The 18,285-nt window shown below is 31.7% G+C and overlaps 1 protein-coding gene across 1 annotated transcript in view; it reads left to right on the top strand.

The window, feature by feature from the left end:
- LOC126887232 (protein phosphatase 1A) overlaps positions 1-18,285 on the top strand; it is a 42,819-nt gene that overhangs the window by 14,797 nt on the left and 9,737 nt on the right. Inside the window, exons 4-6 of the mRNA XM_050654641.1 lie at positions 6,110-6,367; positions 15,927-16,044; positions 16,104-16,203. Of these exons, the coding sequence (XP_050510598.1) occupies positions 6,110-6,367; positions 15,927-16,044; positions 16,104-16,203 (476 nt within the window). The remainder of the gene's footprint in view (positions 1-6,109; positions 6,368-15,926; positions 16,045-16,103; positions 16,204-18,285) is intronic.

Genomic DNA, 18,285 nt, shown 5'->3' with positions numbered 1-18,285 from the left:
TTAAATTTAGTTTTATTGTAATGTACTTACTACAGTTTTATGCTGTCACACTTTCATTTAATTCATTTAATTTTATTTTTAGTTTTTTACTGTTTTACTGGACTTTACTAATACTACTTTTACTTCTACTTATTGTTTATATATGTATATTTTTTTTGAAATTGGGGAAACCCGTAAATAAATAAATAAATAAATTAAACTGAATTGACACTTTCGCTGCGCTTGTTGCTCATTGGCGACGTTCTGTTTCCCTTTCCAATGCGGATGTCGCCAATGAGCGGTATGTGTTTACTTACAGTACATTACAAAAAATAGTTCAGGTTTTGGGGGAAGTACTTAACAAAATATAGGCAGCGAATATGTTAACTCATATCCATATGAACAAAAATTATTCTGATGTATGAACGAATTTTTGGATTTTTTCTACTTACAGTGGTGTTTAATTAAGTATAAGTTTAATCAACAAAAGAAATTAATAAATAATTAATAACTGAATAGCAAATAAATCAAGTGACAGTAAAGAACAATAAAATTGTTTTGACCACCTAAATTCACATAGGTACCCTGTATAGTAGGGGAGGAAAGTATGCTAAATTTGCAGTTACTCAAGCGTTATGGAGACCTATTGGATTTTGAAGATTAGGTCCTAAAACCAAAAAAGTTAAGTAAAGTTTTCCATTTAAATGGGTACTTTTCATTTTTTAATTTAATTTTCCATTTCCAACAATCGTTTTTTCCGATTATAGCGCCATCTATCAATTCGAAAAAATGTCTCGAATAAAAGTTACTTATTTTTACGGAAAGGATCCAAATCTGCAATAAAAAATTTAAAGGGGTTCCTATTAAAGATTTTAAAGTAACCCCCAACCCCACCTCCGTGGGAGGGTCGTGTTTGGTGTCATTCGATAGATTTTTCAAAAATATTGAATACATGTATTTTGCAGTTTTTCAATCTGATGTTCATTTCGCGAAATATCGCGGCGTTCCTATTTAAAATTTGAAATTTACCCCCCACCCCTCTCCATGTGGGGTCGTGTTTGGTATCATTCGATAGATTTTTGAAAAATACTGAACACATATTTTTTACTTTTTCAGTCTCACGGTTATTTCCCAAAATATTCGGTTTTTTCTTGTGAAACTTTGTGACTCTCCGATTTGCCAAGTAGAAAGAACCAAGTACATATTTACAACTTAGGGCCGATTTCTCATATTGAGTTCAACTTAAGTTTAACCTGAACTTTCAGTGAACGACAGTTAAAAGTGAAAATCACCTTACTCAATTCCCATTCAACCGATTTTGATGGTTTAAACTATGTTCAATCTGAAAGCTGAAATTCAAGAGTAACCCAGTTCGATTAACAAGTTTATACAATTTCCTGATGAATATGAATAATAACAGAAAAAAGTTTAGGTTTTAAGTAGGTATAGTCATTTTAAAATAACACTATTAAGATACATAAACAAACACTATCACTCCTGTTATTAAAATAAATATTTTGAACTGTCACATATCACGTCACCCCTTGACAATTTATCAACATCTGAATCATACTTACCAACCTACCAATCTTTTTTTTTCTCTGATTCTGGCTTTGGTTTAGAACTAGAACCTTTAGCCACGTAATTGTATAACTTATCGCTAAGTCAGGGGAGTAATGTGTAGTGTGTGTGTTGAGTAAGTGTCTTGTTACTTTGCAAAGTCGACGTCATTGTCTTTGCAAAGAGACGCTAATTGTTTCCGAACGTCTGCGGTCCAAGGACAGAAATTTTCAAAAATTTTCATCCCACACCCACAAGGACAGAAACTATCTTTCATTTATTAATTTATAATAAATGAAAAATTTCTGCCCCTGGTCCTACCAATCTAAACTTAATAAAATCTAGTGATTTTTGCGTTGCCAACAAACATTAAGGTGTAGAGTGTAGAACATGAACTACAACTGAACTGTCAATGAGAATTCTTCTTCTTCTTCTACGGCACTACAGCCCAAATTGAGCCTTGGCCTCCTTTATTTTTTGCCTCCACACTTGCCTGTCTGTGGCTGCTCTTCTCCATACACAGACTCCTAAAAGGGCTTGTGCGTCGCTGTTTACTGTGTCTTCCCAGCGCTTTCGTGGCTTCCCAACCGGTCTCTTTCCTTGCATTCTAGCATTCTGTGCTCGTTTTGGTAGCCTATCCTCTCCCATTCTTATCACATGTCCGGCCCATTGCAATCTTTGTATTTTAATGAAGTCTGACAGGGGCGTTTCCTTATAAAGTTGATAAAGCTCGTTGTTGTATCGACTTCTGAAGATTCCGTTTTCCCTCACAGGTCCTAGTATTCTCCTAAGTACTTTCCTTTCGAATGTGTCGAGTTTGTTTTTGGATGTTTCTTTCGGGACCCAGGCTTCACTGCCATAGCATGTTATTGGTCGAATTAAGGTTTTATAGATTCTCATCTTTGTATTTCGGTGGACACTTTTAGACCGAAATATATGGGAGAGGGCCAAATTGCATCAATGAGAATTGCATTTCCCAAAATAACCGAAGTTCGAGGATGAACCTCAGTCAATTGAACTATAGATTAACTTAGGTATGAGTATGAGAAATCGGCCCTTAGTATTTCCTAATGTTATGTAGTGTGTTATCACGATTTGCGCTCATCCTTCTTAACTGGATACTAATAACTAGAGAGCGGAATATATGCAACACAACATTACCAAAATATGCGCATATATATGCATTACTTTTACTACAAATATGCAGGTATTTTTTCTAAATTTGTCTAAATATGCAAATGCATATTAAAAATACTCAAAAATAAAGCAATATATTAAATATAAACATTTATGTTTAAAACATATTTATTTTTCACATAAAAACAAATGAAATGACACACAAAAACTGATATTATAATTAAATTAAGAATCTAAATTATAGTATGAATTTATAATCAAATATTTTTCAAAATTTTCAACTAGCAACTTTTGCCTTCTATCACTAAAAACGTGTTTGGACACAGAAAAAGTTCGTTCTACATCTACTGATGTTATAGGACAATATTTTAATTTAGGCAGTAAACTAATTTGCCAAGTCGTAAGATCTTCAGAAAAGTTGCCTTCAAAAATACGTACAACTTTCCTCAAACAATCGAAGCCCTCATTTTTTTCTAAAACATTTTTAATTTATTTCTAATTGTAATCCCTGTATTTCCGGGAATTTTTTGACAATGGGAAGAAAAAGTGTTAACAAAATTAACCGAATCACTTAATTGTAAATTCCTTTGTTCTAATGACTTTATTAGATCTGGTAAAAAACTAAAATTAACTTTTATGAACATAAGTTCTTTAGCAATTTGTACGTTACTTAAAAGTTCTTGACTTTCAGTTACACACTGCGAGTCATTTTGAATATCTAACACAACGTCTGTTATGGCATCAAAATGATTTGCATAGAAAATTGCTGCTTTAATCCATGTTCCCCATCTTGTAATTACGGGCTCTGGAGGCAAGTTTACACCTGGTAATTTTTCTTTATACATTTGCACACGTAAAGGTGCTTTCAAAAATACTTTTTTAACGTTTGAAATTAATTTATTGACTAAATCAAATTCACCTCTAAGAACTTCTGCTACTCTGTTTATGCCATGTAGAAGACAAGTGACGTGTACCATATTTGGGTAAAATATTTTCAAATTTTATCCTACCTTTACCATATACGGAGCGGCATCTGATAAAAATATTAAACAAGAATGTGTGTGTACTTTGTACGCACGTAAGAAGTTATACTTCTACTACATATTATGTGATTTTTAAGACAATACCAAAAGTTTAAAAAAGTAAAAGAATAAAACGCACACAAACACATTGAAAAATGCCACAAAGAAAGAATGATTTCTGAACGATAATAATTGTTGGCAAAAATTTTAAATACGCATTTTCTGAAAAAAAAAAATTATGTAACAAATATACTTACAATCATAACATGCATAAAAAAGTAAAAAAATAAAACTTGCATCGGGAATTGAACTCGTGAATTTCGGGGCGGTTTGTTTCGTAATCGAAGCGTAGACTCACTCGTCCAATCCCACATTATTTATCATGTGGAAAAATACGGTAACTGGACGTTTTACTGTTTGACAGTTGTTTTGAAAATTAAATTATGTAGTAAATTTTGTGGAAGAAAATATAAAAATATAACACAACAGTAAGAAAACAATATATTAGATGAAGATTGGTAGAACTTTTGTTGGTAATCAAATTAAGTATGTAAATCAAAGCATTACATACCTACTAGATAAATAAATCTACGCCAAAAAATCATAATTTAAAAATAAAAATCGAACCTAATTTGGGATTTCTCTCTAAAATCCGCATTCTTGAGAAAATAAATGTATGTATTTCAACCTAATCCAAATGTATAATTACAATATGATTATAATAAAAACTACTTACCAAATTAGAATGAGTTTTCCTTGTCCAAAATAGTCCAAAAGTCCAAAAATATTGGTATATGAAAACTATTTAAAAAGGCAGTATGTATAACTATTAACTAACTTTTGTTTGTTGTTTCTTTTTACACAAATTTTAAAACGCAACAACCATAAATAATCTAACTAGAGCTGTGCCACAGCCGCCACATTGAATAATTTTTGACATGTCATTTGAACATCCAATCAGAACAAAGTTATAATGCGCATGCGCCCGGTCGCTAGGTTTTACCATATAAAAATTCACCCTCTATCGCCGGTAAAGAAGTATAACTTCAAAAATGTTCACTTTTTATTTCTGTTGGCAAAAAGAAAGCAGAGAGTGTTTGCTGAATGAAACGGCTTACAGTCACATTATTGGTTTTCTCCAGTTGTTTTGCAGCTATTAAATAAGGTTTCCCTGGTTCATCCTCTTTTAAGGCGCCGATTATAAGTTGCACCATATATCGACCACATGCATCTGTACTTTCATCGACAATTACGTAAAAGGTGTTATCGCTTAAAGAAACTTTAATTTCCTCAATTACTCCATCATACAATGCATTCACATTGCCCTTTCTTAGCGTTGCCTCGTTAGGAATATTGAAGTTACAATATTTTTGCAAAAATTGTCTAAAATGTATATTTTGTAATTTTTTTAACGGAATGTTTGCTGCCAACAAACTTTACACAGGTCTTGATTAAACAAACGTTTTTCTTTTTTTGATTCATCTTGATCTTGAACATTTTGAAGAGATGTATGAATGGACTGCTGAACGGGTCCTAATGCAATATTTTTTAGCTTCAACTTATGAGTAGCAGTTTTTAAATGTTGGTCGACTTGAAACTTCTTCTCACAGAAAATCTGTAAAAGAAAAAAAATGTTCAAGCACCAAAAAGAAATCAATTTTCATACGAGAAGCTGAAGAACAAAAGCGGAATTGTCTACAATTTGATGGATTTTTGTATTTTGATGCTTCTCTCCATGTCCGTCTTTATAGAAGTAAAAGCGAATTTGTCGAATAAAAACGCTCTTTCCAGAAAAATTTCTTTTGTGGGACATGATGCTTTTGTTTGTCAGTTCCTCATTTAAAAAATGAAATGTGAAAATGAATGTAACTTACGATTTTGGAACAGGCCTTGCAAAATACTTTGTCTCCACTTAGCTTTAACTCGGGAAAACACTTTATCCAAGCACTTTTTTGAATGGTAGACATATTTAAATTTAATATATACCAATCGCTTCAAAAACACTAAATATGATACAACATTTACTTTAAACAAATGTTGGCCGGAAACTGACAAAATAAATATTAGACCCTTAAAAGCAGGTAGGTACCTACGACTTGCTACGCTAATAAAATAATATTTTTCTGGGAACACCCATAATTGTTAAATTCAGGTAGTAATGGGAAAGTCCAGATAGATAATAATGAGCGATAGATAGATAAATAACGAGCTCGTTCATATCGAAGTTATAAAATTCCAACTAAGAGAGGAAAATTTTAAACTTTTATATAATTTATTTTTAAAATATGCAAAATAAATCGTGTTTAGCTTAAATATGCAATGTTGTGTTTGTTGTCTGAAAATATGCAATATATGCATCTATATGCACTTTGCATATATTCCGCTCTCTACTAATAACTTTTTTTTTTTAGGTGAGTAGAGCATTGGGCGATTTTGATTACAAAAATGTGGAAGGAATGGGTCCATGTGAACAACTCGTTTCACCGGAACCAGAAATATTTGTAAGGGAGAGGGACGATATATCGGACGAGTTCCTTGTTCTGGCTTGCGATGGCATTTGGGATGTAATGAGTAATGAGGACTTGTGCGCATATATACACCATCGTCTTTGCATTACGGATAATCTTAAAGAAGTTACCAGTCAAGTTATTGATACCTGTTTGTACAAGGTAAGAAGGAAATCATTTTGTAATTTTCTAAAGAAATTATTACAGTAGTGTTAATATCGGAAGTCTTTATTTAGACAAACAAAAATTGCAAACTTATTATTGGGACCGTACAAGTTCGGCAAAGCGACCTCTATTTCTACGCTCTGTACTTTTATTCACACTTTTAATTATATTGGCCAATTATATTAGTCCTGGTTGCTGGATAATTGTCAAGGCCATAGTCCAAAAAAATAATAAGAAGAAAAAATAAGGTGCAGGTTATGTTATGCAAACGTAAACAATTGTATGTAGTAAATAAAATTAGTTATTAAAATGCAGTACTGCAAGCAAAATACAATTAATTAAATTTACCTTTATATAATAATTGCATATCATATCAATATTGTGGAGCAATATATAATTTTTCTGCTTCAATGACAGAAGGTATGAAATATACGTCAATTTGACAATTTCAATTGACAATATGAATTATTTAAGATTTAAGTTTACTCCTCTGTTGTTGTTGATTTCCCCGAAGACATCACTTCTTCACCCTTAAACCTATCATCATGTAAACTATCCATCTCTGACATTTACTCTAAATTGTGTAACCTCAATCCTTCTAAAGGCCCGGGACCTGATGGCATCCCATCAAGCTTGCTCAAGTACTGTGCATTTAATTTAGCTCGGCCATTATTTCTCATCTTTAACAAGTCTTTAGCTAGTGGAAGCTTTCCAAATGTTTGGAAGACCAGTTTCCTATTGCCCTTACACAAAACAGGTGACAAAAGTCTTGTGTCCAACTATAGACCTATTAGTATCCTAAACTCTATTCCTAAACTATTCGAATCACTTGTCTGCGATTTCCTTACACCCTCCTTGAACGGTGTTCTATTGGAACAGCAGTTTGGTTTCAGGCGCCATAAGTCAACTGAACTCAATTTGCTGACATATACTAACTTCTTACTGAACGCCTTGGACGAAGGACTACAGGTGGACACCGACTTCTCTAAGGCTTTCGACAGAGTTAATCACAATATTCTATTAGAAAAATTGCAGCGATTAGGGATACATGGTTCACTTCTGCTGTGGCTTAGGGAATATCTTCTGGACAGAAAACAAATCGTCAAGCTCTACAGCTATTTTTCCTACGAAATAGTTGTCCCTTCGGGCGTACCGCAGGGATCTCATCTTGGACCTTTGTTGTTTAATGTTTTTATTAACGATATAAAAGACTGTTTCCAATATGCGAAATTTCTTTTATTTGCTGACGATGTTAAGTTTTACTGCCACATTAGGAATCCACTCGTCTGTTTAAGGCTTCAGTCCGATTTGAATCGGTTGAATGAATGGTGCAGCAACAATGACATGGTTCTCAACTCCTGCAAATGTTTTCACATTTCATTCACGCGTTCGAAAAGTCCTATCTCTTTCACATACAAAATAGGTGATATAAATATCACAACAGTCACATCCATAAAAGATCTTGGAGTTACACTTGACTCTGGACTATCTTTCAATATTCATATAAGCAATATCATCTCAAAATCGCTTCAACTGTTAGGTTTTATTAAAAGATGCTCCCAAGACTTTAAGCAGTTGAGATTGTTTAAACTGTTGTACTGTGCAATGGTGAGGCCAATCGTGGAATATGCATCTTGCGTCTGGTCACCCGCCTATGAGACATACAACTGTAAGATTGAAAGGATCCAGCACCTATTCCTTAGGTTCGTCGCATTCAAAACAAACCGTAGAGACTGGAATTATATGGATCTTGAACTAGAACTTAACATTGACGCCTTATCAAGCAGACGGAAAAAGAAGGACATGTACATGTTGTATAATATTATAAATTCAATTCACGACTGCCCTGAGCTCCTGGAGGAAGTAGGTTTACATATTCCCTCCAGAATCACACGTTCAAGATCTACGTTTCATACTCCCATCAGCAGAACTAACTTCACTGCAAATTCTTTCATCTCGAGGGTTTCTAGACAGGCAAATGCTTGCTCCAATTGTGTGGATTTCTTTGCGGATAGTTCGCGATTTTTAAAAACGCTAAAGGATTGCACCCTCTAGTTTTATGTTCTTGAATATTTTAAACTTGTGATTATATATCTTTACCTGTTATTTTTACTTTTTGACTTGCTTTATTGTCGTAGTGTTTATTGCATCTTATTGTATTTTACGTATATTTGTAATATTTTGTTAGTTCTTCATATCTTCTGTAATGTTTTATTGCAATGAGCTTTGCTCGTAAATATATATAAATAAATAAATAAATAAATAAAAGATAGTTGCAATATTTCTCCGCGACTCGCGCACGGTCGATTCTCGTTTCCCTTCCAAGTACTTGCACACCGCGAATATTTATTTACTTTTTTTTCTTTATTATTTAACACATTTTCATATACAGTGTGTCGCATTTAAGAGGAAGACACCCGGCTATCAAAATAAATACAGATTTGAAATTTTGCCGTCATACAGGTTGATGGTTCACATTTTTTAAGGGGCTATCCTAGTGTAAAATTTAGAAATTCATATACTTTTTTGGGAATATTTAAAATAAAAAGTACTATACCAATTGTTTTAAAAATTTGCGTGAGCATTTACTATAAAAAGAAGTACATGTAAAACAATTTTCATAAAAAAATATTGAAAATTAAACGATTTATGCGCCATCTACTGGCATCGTGAAAATAAAAACATAGCTCCACTGCTGCAGTGATTGGGACTAATAGAGACCCTGAAACCTATTTTCTATACCATGAACTAGGGGTTTTTTAATCGGATAAAAAATGTCAATTTGATGGTTTTTGATACTGAAAATGTTTTAGCTAATTTAAAAAAAAGTTCAGCAATTCCAAATTTTAATATTTTTCAAAAATACTAGTTGATGGTATAGGAAATAACTTATACAGTGGAACCTCGATTATCCGTCTCTCCATTAACCGTCACCTCTGTTAACCGTCAGGGTCCATACATAAGTTGTATTGAGTAAATAAGGAAAAAATTGAATCATCAATTCATTTTTTTAGCATTGCGGTAAGCCAAATTAAATTCGCTGAAATGTAGGTACAATGCGATAACAAATAAAGTTATGGCTGAATCAACTGTTTTGTTTTCGTTGCCTAAAGATGACATAAACGAATGGTAAATTGGTGCATGATGAGGACGCAAACGGCTATCGATTGCTGACAGATAATGAAATCGTTAAAATGGAAAAACAAAGGCTGACGAAACAGGTTCAGAAGCTGACACAAACTTGGAATTTGATGGTGGCGATGTCGATGATGCTTTTGCAACTGACAAAGATTTGCCTAAAGAAGCTAGAGAAGCTGCATCGCACATGCAACTATTCATCGAGTGGTATGAGTGGATAGAGTGGAATCTTCTCGACAAGAAGAATCCAATAAATTAGATTATATGATCTTACGCCGATTAAGAAATTCAGCCCTTGCAAAATGTAAAGCATCAGTAAAACAAACAAAGATTTCAGAATATTTTAAACCAAGATCGACAATATTAACACGAACACAAATTCCTCTTATATTATCAAACAAAACATACAAATAAAATTTGAGAGTTGTATTATCAATTTTTAACTATTTTCTAATGTTCTGTTAACCGTCTTTTCGATTATCCGTCATACCTTTGGTCCGGTGCCCTGACGGATAATCGAGGTTCTACATCACTTTGAAATTTTATGTTTCAGTATCTCTATTAGTCACAATCACTGCATCAGTGGGGCCATGTTATTTTATTTTCACGGTGCCAGTAGATGGCGCATAAATCGTTTAATTTGCAATATTTTTTTATGAAAATTGTTTTACATGCACTTCTTTGTATCAACTCTCTCTGTTCATGTGATAACTACTCTACTGCAGATTTAAATCATATAATCTTTAATCGTGAACTTAATAAATACCATACGAAAGCACTAATTGCTAGACTTAAGGAGCAGAATGTAAGTTTACCGCTGAATATTTCACACCTACTAAGCTTCAACACCAAAACTATTAATGATATTATCATACAATTTCTTAAAGATTCTAAAATAAAAATTTATTATGACATCTTCAATCTTCAACTTTCAAATATCTGTGGCAAAAAGTTTATCTAATGCCATCCCTTCTTTGTGAACACACACACATGTACTTCTTTTTATAATAAATGCTCATGCAAATTTTCAAAACAATAATTGGTATAGTACTTTTTATTTTAGAAATTCTCAAAAAAAGTATATGAATTTCGTACTTTTACACTAGGATGGCCCCTTAAGATAGTCAATTGAAATTTAAATCGGAATCCACAAACCGGGTGAATTTTCGATATTTTGCGTTAGAGATATCCAAAAAAAAAGTTATTTGGAAATATTATTGTTAGTTGTTCCAAATATTATTATAATCCCACATAACAAATTTTATGACAAAATTCGAACTTTTAGTTTTTTCAGTCAGGATCCTAAAACTTAACATTGGCTGTCCCGAGATGCATCTCAGTAAACATCTAGTATGCAACCACTATCAAGACATTTAATTATTGTTACTATAACCTGTTTTTAAACCAGGAGGAGTAAACTCAAAATACAGATTCACACCCAATAATTTCACTAGAACAATCACCAAATACATCTTCTTTTTTAGTTGCTTATGTGGGCTTTCGACGGTAATCTATAAATATTATATAGTGATGAGCGCGCTAATAACCGGCAAAATAGCGCAAAAGATGGAAAACATAATACGTTATGTAATATAAAAATAAATAAAACTAGTAGAGGTGTAAAATTATCGATAGGAACCTATAAATGTACTTTACATTACATAGTTTCCCACCTTTAGACGTATCGGAGGAGTATGACAACTGTCATTGTAACAGGAGAATTTTAAAAAATTTGCCATTTTGCCAGGAGAATTTTATAAGATTCTCTTATCACAGATGTCTAAGGGTGGGAAACTATGTAATGTAATGTAAATTTAAAGGTTCTTATCGGTAATTTTACACATCTACTAGTTTCATCTCTTTTTATTTCACAACGTAATATGTTTTCCATCTTTTGCCCGTTGTTAGCGCGCTCATCACTGTATTATACTAATACGTCGCTAAAGAGTTCTAAAAACACCTGCTTTTTATATAAACGCAGACTAAAAACCTACAAATTAAAGGTATAATGCAGAAAACACAAAAAATCGCCGATATAACTCAATTAACCTATGAAATGCCAATAGTGTCAAAATTTCATAAATGTCAATAGTATCAGACTTTCATAACAGGAGTAAACTGATGTGCATTTAATTCTTAGACAAGGAAAGAGAGAGGACGAGTAATCCTATGACCAAAAGTGAAGCCAAACCGACACCAGAGATTTTGATCATCGACGTATCTTTGGGGTATTGTTATGCATTGAGTATTTAAAATAAAAACATGAAATGTATTTAAAATGAAGAATTTGTGTACGGTAAATGTTTTATTAAGTTGCTCATATTACGTACATATGTTTCAATACATACATATGTTTTTATTACGAATTTTAGATGATGATTTACTTTATTTTTTATGAAATTTTAACCTTCAACGAACACCCACCACTGGCAACCCATTGTTATTTTTGACGTGACCGCCATGTTTTTGGTGACAAACAAACCAAAAACTGGCTTCACTTTTGGAACGTGTGTGTTAAATAAGTGTTACCCGTCCTCTCTTTTTTCCTTGTCTAAGATTTAATTGTAAGTTTCTGAGTTGCTTGGCAACGTTGCGTTGGGCTGTCAACGGCGACAGATGACAGGTAACCAGAAAATGGAAGCAAGCTCTTTTCTCATCTCTGTATTAGATATTTCATAATAAAGTAATCAAAGTGCAATTTAGTATTTGTATCACGGGCTCAAACTTACATAAACTTGCTTGAGGTTGGACCAATTACAAACAAGCTTACAGCGCAGTAAATTTGAATTACTCCTCCTAGTTTAATAACGGGTTTTTTTTTATAATTTTTTGCAATAAATAATTTTTTCTACAACCGTGTTAAAAATGCAATTTTTAGCACTCCATATTAGCGTTAAAAATGCTACTTTAAGGCACTAGTGCTTTAAAAATTTTAAAACACTGCAGTTCGTATTGATCGTATACGCTCTGAGCTTCGCTGGTGTCGCTCCTAGCGGTTACTAATTCAACTTTCACCGGTAATTTTTAAATTCATTATTTAATTGTTATCGCTTAATATTTACAACGCTAAAAAGTAATTAAATTGTAATAGATTTTTTTAAGATTTTGCTAAACATTTTGACGTTCTATTGATGAAATATTAATTTCTTACTTCTGATACTTTCACAATTATTATCATGTAGATGGCGCCAAGATTAATTTATAATTACATATTACAGAACATTAAAAAACTTAAATTCAGTATTTAAAACGTAAGTATATTTAAGGTAAAAATATATACCACAGCTTTGATCAACTAATATTTTTTATAATTAATGTTTTTAATTTTAATTTAAAATTAATCACTTTGACATTTATGTCAAATTTCCGGTAAACGTTTACAGACTTGTTACTACTGGCGCTCACGAATTTATAAATATCCCCTCTACGTACGAGCTCACAGCGTATAGGCAATTTTGATGTAATGTCAAAAAAATATAAAATTGGAATGTCAGTCAAGTTCAAGTAAAAGTTTTTGTAGATATTGTCCTGTAATTACGTTTGTAGAAAAAATATTGTATGGTATGCGTGTTAAAAAGTACATTTTTAAGGCACTCATGTGAATTGCAGAACTCGCTATCGCTCATTCTGCAAACTTTCACATGCGTGCCTTAAACGTGTACTTTTAACACTTATATCATAAGTAACTATTAGTCCATTAAAATATTTTAATATGTCACTATTCCGAGACTGTCAAAAAAACCGTACAAACTAGGTTGTCAGTTTTTTCTGCAACTTGAGAAATTTCAAATATATTTTCATGATTACATTTTTTAGTATTTTCTACATAATTTAGTGAATAAAATATAAATGTAACAATATAAGGTTTGCCAATTTCTTATTTGGGCAAAAACTACAGTTGCAATATATGGCCAATGTAACTATTATGAGTAGATAACGTTAAAATGCTTTTACGAGATTAGGTAGTAATATGTTTTAGGTAAATATAATTTCAAAATAACATACATATTTCTAAAGTTATACTATAAAAAATTAGAATGTTTTGTCACTTCATTAATTTTTACAAATACATTTTCAAACATTTGGAACTATAGATTAAAATTGATATCAGCAAATTTATTTTCGTGGGTGTAGCTCTGAATGGCAGGGTGGTAGATCTGATCTGTGATCACTCTAAGTAATAGGAGTGACATTTTGAATCCTATTAACTCTTCTATAGGGGAAGCTGGAAGTGCAGAATGGTATATATCAATATTACATTCTAATTCATTTTTTACAAGGCGTAGACCGCATTCATATTTAAAATATAGATCTCGCTTTCTGAAATAGATTTATAAAGATGATTAGTTTTTAAGTACAGGGTGATAACACCGGTTTTGTTAATTGGATTTTAAGTCTCGCAAACTTTCCTGTTATCTTGAGTTTTTTCCTTCTAAATCTTATAATTTTAACCAATATTCTAAATGACCATTTTGCTAGTAAAGATTACTCATCATTTTTACTGCCTCCTTTTACTAGGCTTTCTTTTGCGTATTGCAGTATATAAATAAACCATTCTTTGAATTAGTTCTTCCTCAAATTTATCAACGTAACCTTTGGAACTTGAAAGATTTTTTAATATTTTTTCTAGTTGATTTAAAGCGTTTACCCCGTGATTTTTCTATAAGCTTCACCAACAATATGTTACCCCGTGTTGACAAAAGCATCACATGCTATGTCTGTTTGAATGTATTTTCCCCAAAAAGTTTTTTTCAATTAAATAAATTGACACAAAAAGAAAAACAAATGTAATTTATTTAATTAAAAATTACTTAAATTAAATGTTCAAACTCCGAAGAGGCAGGTGAGTGGCAGTTTGAACATTTAAGCGAAAAGCAATGTTTATTTGTGAAATTAACATTTATTATATTTTCTGACAGCAGTAAAATGTATATTGAATTAAATAAATTACATACATTCTTCTTTTTGTGTCAATTAATTTAATTTAAAAAAAAAATTTTGGACACCCTGTATAAACAAACATGTTAATGTTTATATTACTGAAAAGAGAACTGAATAACCTTTCAAATGAGCTATAACACGACCCCTATTATTTTTTAAAAAAATTATCGATTACATCATTACGCCCAGATGGATGACGTCACTAGTATGATATACATGCAAAAGATCCTAATTTAAAAATAAAAATCAACCTGTTTCGGGATTTATCTTCCAAATCGCCCATTCGCAAAAAAATAAATTTATTCCAGTCTTTATGTGCTCACTGTTTAATATAAAAATGTGTTATCAACTATTTATAATGGGAAATAAGCCACAATTTTATCAAAAAAAGATTTTATTAACGTTTCGAAGCCCAAATCGGGTTTCGTTGTCAAAATACAAAATACTACTAAAATAAACAAAAATGTTGTTGCAAGTAAAAAAAATTCTTCTAAATAATTTATTTAATCTGACTAATTTATATTGGCAATTCAGACGTATATTATACATTTTAAAGTAGAAGACTTTAAAATGATATCGTCAATATTTATGAGTTGCGTTCCTGGGACGACTTTACTAAGATACGTTCATTCGATTATACGATTAGGGACGATAGTTCATTCGATTACATGAAATCAATCCCAACTCAAGAATATCCGTCACAAAAAATATCATAGCATGTGATCTGTCTTTAAAATGTAACGATGACAGTAAAATTCTCGCGTTAGAGATTCCATAGTAAATCTCGAGGGAAAACCAGGAAAAAACCCGACATCGTAAGTATTTGGTCTTACATTTAATTTACTTTCAAAAAAAAACTAATACCAAATTCTGACTTTAATATGTTTAAATGATAAATAATATTAATAATACATAGATATACAATAAGTAATACTAAAATATAAAATTTGTACTCGATATGTTATTGACTTACTAATCGTGGTATTTTCTTTCTATTGACTTCCTCTTTCAGTATGGGTAACCACATCGTACTGATAAATAACATAAAATAAATAAATAACATAAAAATAAAATAAATATATAACCATAACCACATTTGGGCTTCGAAACGTTAATAAAATCTTTTTTAAAAATAAAATAAAAATTTTATTTTTTTTTTGTCAAAATCTTTTTTGATAAAATTGTGGCTTATTTCCGATTATAAATAGTTGATTATAAAAGTGCCACAAGGAAATAGCTTCAGACAGAATAACAATAAAAATGTGTAATATAATAAAAAATATAAATAAAGTTAATAAATCCTGTGTGTGTCTCTTTTTCATGACTTTTGGTGTATATTCACATTGTGTGGGGTCACTGCATATTTCAGCAGCCTTGATTTATTTTGTTTATCAAACTTTTTGAAATTGTCTTTCGCATATATCAAACTTCTTATTTATACTTAATCTTAGTTATTAAAACGTGTGTTTTATTTTAGGGGAGTCGCGATAACATGAGTATCGTACTAATAGTGTTTCCTGGTGCCCCCACACCAACTCCTGAAGCTGTGATGGCTGAAAAAGAACTAGATGCAACCATTGAAAGGCATGTCAAAGGTAAGAAAATAGTTGTGGCTTGCGACAATGAGATAATTACACTTAACACATATTTTTAGAGTTCTTAGAACAAGGTGATAAACAATTTAGTGAAATTCTTCATAGTCTTATGTCAATTCATGTTGAAGGATTGCCACCTGGAGGAGGGTGGGCTTCTAAGTAAGTATTTATTTTTTACTAATGCTTTTAAAGTATGCAATTTAATAACTTACAATCATTACTGATATAAGGATTATACATTTTTTGATACATATTTAGCAAAAAGCTGGACAGGTTCAGACGTGTCATGAGTAAAGTCTGGATTATAAGCATGACAGAAAGGTCAAAATTAGCACTTATATAAGCAAAGAGGTCGCAAAAATAAGCAAAGTTTTTATGAAATAAGCAAGGTTCAAGAAAAAAACGTGTAAGTAAACATATATGTAATGATATAAATATGAGTAAAAGACATTAACATTAAATTTCATTTATTTTTAATTATCGTATTATTAACAATAAATAAAAAATTACCAAAGTGTTAAGCGTGTTAAAAAAATATTAAAAGCGTGATAAAAAAATCGAAAAATAATTAACATACATATTATATTTTTTATTCATGGTCACAGGCGCGGATCCAAGGGGAGGTCAATGGGGTCAATTGCCCCCTCCTTGAGACTTCGCCTGGTGTCGCCTTTTTTTAAGAAAGAGATAATTACGATTGAAAATAAATAGTGAGTTTTGTGTCCTGTTGACAACTGAATAACGGAATGAAACATAAAACAGAATTCCTTCTCCAAAGTGTCGAGTCTTGGACTGTGAATAAAATCTACCTACTTACCTAAATCTCCTTGATGCTTTCGAAATGTGGTTCTACAGAAGAATTTTAAAAGTATTGGGTGCAGAAAATTCGAAACTCCACAATACTAGAACGTCTCAGCAAGACTACTGAGATTATAGAAGGCATCAAGAAGAGAAAAGTGGAGTATTTTGGACATGTAATGAGGAGTTTCAAATATAGGTTGCTACAAAATATTATGAAAGTGAAAATAGAAGGCAAACGCAGTCCAGGACGAAAAAGCACTTCGTGGCGTTCGTGGTTGATTTAGGGTGGCAGTGAATAAAATTAAGATAACTATGATAGTAACCAACGTTCTGAGAGGACATGGTACATGAAGAAAAATACAGTACCAAACAGCCCATACCGAAAAAGAATCCTGCGTACGCTAGTGACGAGAAAATTTTTATTTTATTGCTCCCTCCTTGCAAGGCTGGATCCGCCATTGCATGGTCATTAGCATAAAAACAATTAACAATAATATATTTTTCAAAATTTTCTTGTAAAAAGCTATGTCTTCTGTCTGTATACATATATTTATACGCAGAAAAAGTTCTTTCAACATCTGCAGATGTGATTGGTGCGTATTTAAATTTAGACAAATGTAACGGTACTATTTTACAACAATATAATAAATTTGGGCTGTCTGCAGACAAATATTAGTTTATTACATGACAGGTATAACGATGGGTTTGCCCGTTTATATCCTAAGCCTAAGGGATTAAAATTCTTATGGTTTATTGTTTTATTAGCTCTGTATAGTTCATAGAATTTTGCTTAAGACAGGAAGTAACATGAAATTTCACTATAGTTTATCATAAGAAGTAATTAATATAAACAAAGATAAGCAACATATCTTTGAAATAAGCATTTTTACTAAAAATCCTAATTATAAGCAAAAAAAAGCAAAATGCTTATAATCCGGACTTAAGTCATGAGAGAACTGTTTAGAATAATTTATTCTTGAACAACATGTAATCCGATCAATTAGTCGGTTCTTTGTCTGCTAAAACCGGATCTAAAATTTGTAGGTCGACAAGGGTGCGTTTCACCAATTTTAAAAATTTGAAAAAATTAAGGGTGAAACATTATGCAAAAATACACGTTAGGTATATATTTTTTTTCGTGAAAACGAATGTATTAGTTATTTTTTTATACTCATTTAAAATTTTAAAATCGTTCTAAAATTTAAATTTCCCGCCAAAAAAATTTTTTCCGGACAGAACTTTTTAAAGCTTATAACTTTTTTGTTTAAAGTTTTTCGCTAGTTCTCGATGCGGCTGAGATAAAAAATAAAAACATAAAAACCCTAATTAGGCTCTAGGTGGGTCACATGACCACCTAGGGGGCTAAAAATTTCAGAAAGTGAGTTTCACTATATATGCTAAACGGTGACCTATATGGAATTCGAATTGAGTTGGGGGAAG

This window comes from Diabrotica virgifera, chromosome 6, assembly GCF_917563875.1.
Source record: "Diabrotica virgifera virgifera chromosome 6, PGI_DIABVI_V3a".
Classification (NCBI taxonomy): domain Eukaryota; kingdom Metazoa; phylum Arthropoda; class Insecta; order Coleoptera; family Chrysomelidae; genus Diabrotica; species Diabrotica virgifera.
This window is presented reverse-complemented; position numbering and strand designations above follow the sequence as displayed.